The 7,346-nt window shown below is 43.7% G+C and overlaps 1 protein-coding gene across 1 annotated transcript; it reads left to right on the forward strand.

Annotated features, from left to right (window-relative positions):
* The first annotated feature begins 204 nt into the window (after positions 1-204).
* Positions 205-5,938, forward strand: KRT12 (keratin 12). The gene is made up of 8 exons (XM_005597423.4): positions 205-822; positions 1,407-1,489; positions 2,458-2,614; positions 3,522-3,683; positions 3,781-3,906; positions 4,043-4,263; positions 4,935-5,005; positions 5,472-5,938. Exons 1-8 carry the CDS (start codon positions 274-276, stop codon positions 5,567-5,569), a joined length of 1,467 nt encoding a protein of 488 aa, XP_005597480.2. The 5' UTR covers positions 205-273; the 3' UTR covers positions 5,570-5,938.
* The last annotated feature ends 1,408 nt before the right edge of the window (positions 5,939-7,346 follow it).

Raw genomic sequence — 7,346 nt, forward strand, 5'->3', positions numbered from 1 at the left:
CTCCACCCAGATTTCTTTTTTGTATAACAAATTGGTAATGGGCACAACTATTCAATTATTTCTATACCAATGAGTTTTCAATATGTATAAATCATTTACCAGTTGACCTGGTCAAAAGGGGGGGGGCACCATATTTTGAAAGGAGAGAGTGAACTTTTCAACTGCAACACCCGCCTCCTGCCCTATAAAAGCTTAACCTCTCTGTCTTGCTGACACGGCTTCCTCTCAGGCTGTTGCCACCTTTCCTTGGCCGTGGATCTCTCCAGCAACACCATGTCCCTCTCAGTGCGCACCTCTGGGCTGCCCCGGCGGCTGTCTTCCCAGAGCGGGACGTCGGGCAGAGTCTGGGGCATGTCTGCTTCCAGTGCTGGCGGTGGCTATGGGGGGAGCGCCTTCGGCTTGGGAAGCAGCTGCGGGGGAGGCTTTTCTGCTGCTTCCATGTTTGGCTCCAGCTCTGGCTTTGGTGGTGGCTCTGGAGGTTCGTGTGCAGGAGGACTGGGCACTGCTTATGGGGGAGCCCTGGGAGGGGGCTTTGGAGGCCTGGTGGTTGGATTCGGGGCCAGCCCAGGAGGTGGCTCTCTGGGTGTTCTCTCTAGCAACGATGGAGGCCTTCTTTCCCGATCAGAAAAGGAAACCATGCAAAATCTTAATGACAGATTAGCTTCCTACCTGGATAAGGTGCGCGCTCTAGAGGAGGCTAATACTGAGCTAGAAAACAAAATTCGAGAATGGTATGAAACACGAGGATCTGGAACTGTAGACCCCGGGTCACAGAATGATTACAGTAAATACTATCCATTGATCGAAGACCTCAGGAATAAGGTAAGACTATGGTTCTTTGGAAAGGCTTTGGGAATTATTTTTTACTTTTCTTTTTTGCTATTACAATATTTTACAGTGATAAACCACCTAGAACTTAGATATTTTTCAATTTGGAGCAATTTTTTGACTCAAGATACTTAGTTTCATTTTATCATTTACCATAAAGTGACTCTATTTCCACCACCTTCTGTAGGATATATACGTCTCTTAATTTTTAAATAATATTTTGTAATATACTTTCTTTAAAAAATTAAACTGCCTTAAATTCTTTATTTTTTTTTTTTGCTGAGGAAGATTCGCCCTGAGCTAACATCTGTGCTAATCCTTCTCTATTTTTTAATATATGGGCCACCAGCATAGCATGGCTGCTAATAGCAGTGTAGGTCTGTGCCTGGGAACCGAACCTGGGCTGCCGAAGTGGAGCACACTGAATTTAACCACTAGGCCATGGGGTCTGGGCCCCTAAACTGCCTTAGATTCTTAAATAGCATTTAACATCACCTAAAAACTTCCTGTCAAAAGTATATTTGTATAATACTGATATTTTAAGACCTCATTTTGAGTGTCTTGCCCTGTTTTGCCAGGTCATTTCTGCCAGCATTGGGAATGCCCAGCTCATCTTGCAGATCGACAATGCAAGACTGGCTGCCGAAGACTTCAGAATGAAGTGAGTAGAACAAAAGAAAGACTAATGCTAACTGACATGGCCCACCATTTCTTCTTCCGCCCTATTTTCCTGCCCTCACTGATGGCAAATATTTCAAAGCTTCTGCAGCTCACATGCTCCACACATTTAGTGTTTTGGTAAATTCACACTGGGTATTCTAGAAAATAAATAGATTCAAACACAATTCACATTACACGTCGTTAATTATATGTTGCTTAAACCTAGGGCTATGGATCACCATATTTGTAACTTGCTATGGACTCATGATACAACGTGATAATTCCACCAACGTCCAAAACCAACCTTCCCTGTATGAAAATGAATCACTAAGGTTTTTTCCTGGGAGTTAATGAAATGATCTTTTTCCTCATGACACATACAACTAAAATATTAACTACACACTTATTTTATATTCCTTTCCCATATTCCACCCTCCAAGATATAAGGAAGAAACCCTACTGTCCATTTTGCTCCATAAAATTTCCACATGGGATGTTGCAGTGGTAATGATCCTGAACCTATAAAATCTTGGTAAAAGATACCAAGAAAGTATCAATGTTTTAAATTAAATCATGAATAAAAGTTAACCAAAAAGATTAATTATTATTTTATTTTCAACTGCTCTTAGGATTCCACCGGAAACCCCACCTAGAGAGGGGCTGCTCCTGGTCACAGCCAGGGCCGCCAGCGAAAGGGGAAATCGCTCCCTGGGGTGCGGTGCTACGGGGCTTCGTTGCTGGTAGAAGAGCACCACCTCGAATTTTTTCACTTCTCTCCAACTAAGCAGTAAATGATCATGAAAAAAAGGAAAGGAAAATGCTATAAATGCAAAAACAGCATCCTACATTGCAATGCTGCCATTTTTAAATAGTCGCACAGATTTAGGCACAAAATGGCCCTGAAGATGGCAGGAGCCTTACTCCAACAGGTGTGTTGGTTCCCTACAGGGTTTTGTACTTGGTTTTCAGATACGAGAACGAGCTGGCCCTGCGCCAGAACGTGGAGGCCGACATCAACGGCCTGCGCAGGGTGCTGGACGAGCTGACCCTGGCTAGAGCCGACCTGGAGATGCAGATTGAGAACCTCAAGGAGGAGCTGGCCTACCTGAGGAAGAACCATGAGGAGGTCAGTCAGAAAGGGCAGCTCTCTAAGCGGCTGTTTTTCTCCAGACCCCAAAACTACAATTTTAAGTGTACAAATCTGGAGTTAGAACCAATATGGATGATACACTACTGCCCTGTTAAAATGGCCATTTGTTTTGAATTTTTTTGGGGGGGGGTGGATGTGTGGTGGTCCTGGTGCTAGTGCTGGTGGTATTGGTGGGGGTTCCTGTTAAAGTTTAACAGATTAGAGGCACTTTCTGATTTTGTTATTTTCATCATTAGTTAAAGACAAACAGAATTTTAATTGTCCTGATTTAGTGATTTTTTTTAAATATAGTATTTCTAAAGTTCAAAGACAAAAGTCTACCGATAATACATAATGTTACATATGTTAGAGAAACTGGTTATACCCAGTGTACTACACACCTGGAACTCGGATATGCCGCAAAGTATATCAGAGGCTGGTGCACAGAATCCACACTAATCGTGACCATGGCAATGGGCTTCTAGAGGGCTTTCTACTGGACGTCAATGGCTGTGGCCAACAGTGTGCAAGCCGAAGCCCTGTCTGCAGCCCTGGGTTTGGCAGCTGTAGTTGAAAGCCCCCAGTGCACTGTTTCCACCGGCCCGTCCCTTCTGGTAAAGGCCCTGCATCCCCAAGAAGCAGGGCCAACTCATCCATTAGGCACGGCAGACCAGCGCCTTGGGCCCATGGTAAATTGAGGGAGCCATGAAAACGTCTTAAGTTCTTTTAAAATCAGAGGAAAAATACGAATTTTTAGGTAAGAAAAATGTTTTGATGTATTAGTAGGCTTGTCTATATACCAATGCAGTTGTAAAATATAATGTTTAATATTTTTTGTGGAGGAAGAGGCCCACGAAAGTCATAATGGGCCCCTGCGCCCCTCTCTCTCACTCGCTGCCCCCAGGAGCTCCAAAGCTTCCGGGCAGACGGCCCAGGCCAGGTCAGCGTAGAAATGGACGCTGCCCCCGGAGTGGACCTCACCAGGCTCCTCAACGACATGAGGGCGCAGTATGAAGCCATCGCAGAGCAGAATCGTAAGGATGCGGAAGCCTGGTTCATTGAAAAGGTGCCACTAACGAAAACAGAAGGCTTTGATACGTTCGCAGAAAAGACCGGTGAGAACAGCGCTCACTCACATCCCCTTCCTCCCTTTGCCGTTGCAGAGCGGGGAGCTCAGGAAGGAGATCAGCACCAACACCGAGCAACTCCAGTCCAGCAAGAGCGAGGTCACCGACCTGAGGCGCGCCTTTCAAAACCTGGAGATTGAGCTCCAGTCCCAGCTTGCCATGGTAAGGCGCGCGCAGAAAGACGCAGCTTTTCGTCTTCCAAAGAAAAAGTTGCCCCCAAATTAGTAAAATCATTGGCTGCCTTCATTATTTCAATCCCCTTCATTGTTGTGTCTGTGCATTTCCCTCCCACGTGCAGAAGAAATCCCTGGAGGATTCGTTGGCCGAAACCGAGGGCGACTACTGCGGCCAGCTGTCGCAGGTGCAGCAGCTCATCGGCAGCCTGGAGGAGCAGCTGCTCCAGGTGCGCGCGGACGCCGAGCGCCAGAACGCCGACCACCGGCGGCTGCTGGACGTCAAGCACCGCCTGGAGCTGGAGATCGAGACCTACCGCCGCCTGCTGGATGGCGAGGCCCAAGGGTGAATAGAGGCCTGAGGCTGGAAATAACCTCAGCGGCGGACCGAGAGCGGACGCCTGATGCAGTTTTGGGGGCAACAGAAGGAAGGGTTCTTTAGTTGACAGAAAATAACAAATCTAGTGAAGACATGCCTTGGATTTATTAAATGCTCCACACTTTGCAAAGGGTTATCACCCGTTATCTTACTTGATAATAATTCACAAAATGCTGGGATGAACAATGGCACCACAGACCAGCATACTGCAAACGAGTCACCCATTTGAGTTCTGACGTTATTGCCCCATGCTAAGAATGACACATCAAATAACAGCCACCCAAACACCTCAGACCTACTGTCTGACGTTCCAAAAGTAATAGCAGCCTGGCTTAGTGGGAAAAACTCAGGATTGTAAACTGGGAAATCTAACTTCTGAGACCAGGTCTTCCATTAGTTGCCAGTTCACTTCACTCTGAGAGTTCATTATAGGCACGTGTAAAAATAAGACTGCACTGCCCAATTGATCTGTCTCAGGGTGCATCATTCGATCATTCTTAATCAAGAAATTTGGACTACCTTCTCTAGTTAGCCATAGTTTATGTACATTTCTAATTTTTAGCTCATATAGCAAACTCCTTATTTCTCCTCATTCTGGAAGGCATCATGTGATATCATCTCCCTTGTTTCGTTTACAGTGATGTTTTGGATGAAATTACATCTGTGACAGACTCCAAATCTCAAGCACAGTCAACTGATTCCTCTAAAGGTGTGCAGATTCCCCAAGAACCACTGAAAATAAGTCAGAATCATATTTATTAACAACCAAGACTGTAAGATCTCATTGAGTGTTATTAACCATTTAAATTTAAACCATATTTGTATTCTGAGCCAAGGAAAAACTTTTATGCATTCCTGCAGAAAAATAAGTAGTCTGTACTGTATTAAAACTTTTGATAAGCCCAGAAAGGAAAAATTCTTCCCTACAAAGAGGTATTATGAGCATCATAGTCACTTTTTAAATGTTCAAAAAGAAAAATATTTTCATTTGTACATTCATTTTCATTGAATAAAAAGCATTTTTTCAGAATGCAAAAGTCACTTTCAGAAGTTTAAATTTGATGGATTATATCAGCCAAAACCTAATTTAGAAGCTTTAAGTTAAACAACAACCGATTTTGGGTGAATATTTGAAACACTAACTTTTGCCTCCTTTATTCCATCTTTATCTTTAGACCCAACCAAAACCCGGAAAATCAAGACAATTGTGCAGGAAGTGCTGAACGGTGAGGTGGTCTCATCCCAGGTTCAGGAAATCGAAGAACTAATGTAAAATTTCACAAGATCTGCTCCACGAATGATTCCTTAGGAACAAGAAATTTACAAGTAGAAATGATTCCTTTCAGAGTACGACGCTATGTTAGTTCAATCTCTGTTTTTGTCTGTTTCATTGTCTTTGGATTCCCTATTCACTTTGAGTCCTTTTTGCCCTTCTGGAACAATGTTCAATTGCAAGTCATTGTGGCCATGTTGGTCTTTATAACGAACCAAAATTGCCTTTCATCTTTCTGGACCTGGAGCAGTCTTTTAACAAACTTTCTTCTAGTGACCTGGAACATGTTTTTAATCACAGGACTTTGATCAAGTAGCATTGTTTTAATAAAGCTAATTTTAATAAAAGATAAATAGTAATAACGTGAAATGTCTGCTTGATTCCAACAATAACGTCAAGGGCACAGAGAGAGGTTTGTGACATACTAATAATAAAGTAGGTAAACCCTGGAATAAAGGTGTTGAGGTTGGAAATCAAATCAAGAAGATTGTTTAGAAATTCTGTCCTTTTTTACACCAGCCCGTCAAGGTTACAGCAAAATTATATTGTCCACTACAGGGGATAACAGTCGTCCTGTTCGTTTTCTAGGCTCTTCTTTCATTCAGTCAAGAAAACACTTATTGAGCCCTTACAGTGTGCCAGACTGGAGACTCAAAGATGAATAAGATACAGTGCTTGCCTGGAGGAGCTCACAACTGAGGGCAGAGATACCTCTCTACCAGGAATGGTGACACAGTGAGACAGGGCAATTAGAAGTTCAAAGGACACGTGGAGAAAGAAGTGAACAATTTATCAGGGGTCAACTGAATGCTTCACACAGAAATCAACTAGGCAGAGAAGGGAGAAAGGGAACAGAGGAAACACATGTGAAAGGACACAGGGGCATGAACAAACTTTGCTTTGATGTCCTTCCTCCTATCTGGCACCAGGGAAGCCCAGGGTGGGGTTTCTGTTGGGTGGGTCAGACCCACAAGTCAATAACAGATGTCATATTCTGGGTTGGGGCAGAAGGTGGCCAAAGTCTAAACCTGGGTAGATGGCAGCTCAGTCTGGGGTGCCAAATTCAAAACCCTAAAAGGAAAACAAGAGAAGGATCTAATGATTAAGAGTCTGGGCTCTGAAGCCAGACTGGGTTCAAATCCTGGTTCTGCTACTTAACAGCAAATAACAACCTCTGTGTGCCTCCCTTTCCTGATCTTTAAAGTGGGGTGGGTTTTCTGAAGATTAAATGAAGTAACATACATAAAACACTAGGAGCTTGCCCTGGCACCTAGCAAGTACTCAGCATTTGTGTCCTATTACTATTTACTGGGTGGAACCAAAAGTGCTGTGGAGAATCCAGACAAACTGCTGAGCAAGAAGTGTCAAAGGGAGCAAAAGGGAGATTGTGCAAAAAGGAATTGGGCAAGCCTGGAGGAATTCCAGTGCTGAGTGCCAAAGCCCAGGGAAGGTTATTATGCCATTTTAAGCTGACTTGCTTCAGTGTGCAGGTTTCTGAAGTCACACTTTCTTTTAATATTTGCTGGGGGTTTCAGATGCTCCATTCATCTCACTTTATTATGCATAGCAATTCAACTCTATCTAGCCATCACCTTCTATAACATGTCCTAGGAGAACCTTATCTTTCAGACCCAAAGAGATTATCAACGTCTTTTCCTGAACAAGGTCCAATGCCTGCAAGTAATAAATGATGCCACTTCCCTGGTACTCAAAAGTGGCTGCAAATAGTTACCGTTTCAAATAACATCTGTTTTCCTTACAACCACACCTGAATTGT

The sequence above is a fragment of the Equus caballus genome, chromosome 11 (genome assembly GCF_041296265.1).
Source record: "Equus caballus isolate H_3958 breed thoroughbred chromosome 11, TB-T2T, whole genome shotgun sequence".
NCBI lineage: Eukaryota > Metazoa > Chordata > Mammalia > Perissodactyla > Equidae > Equus > Equus caballus.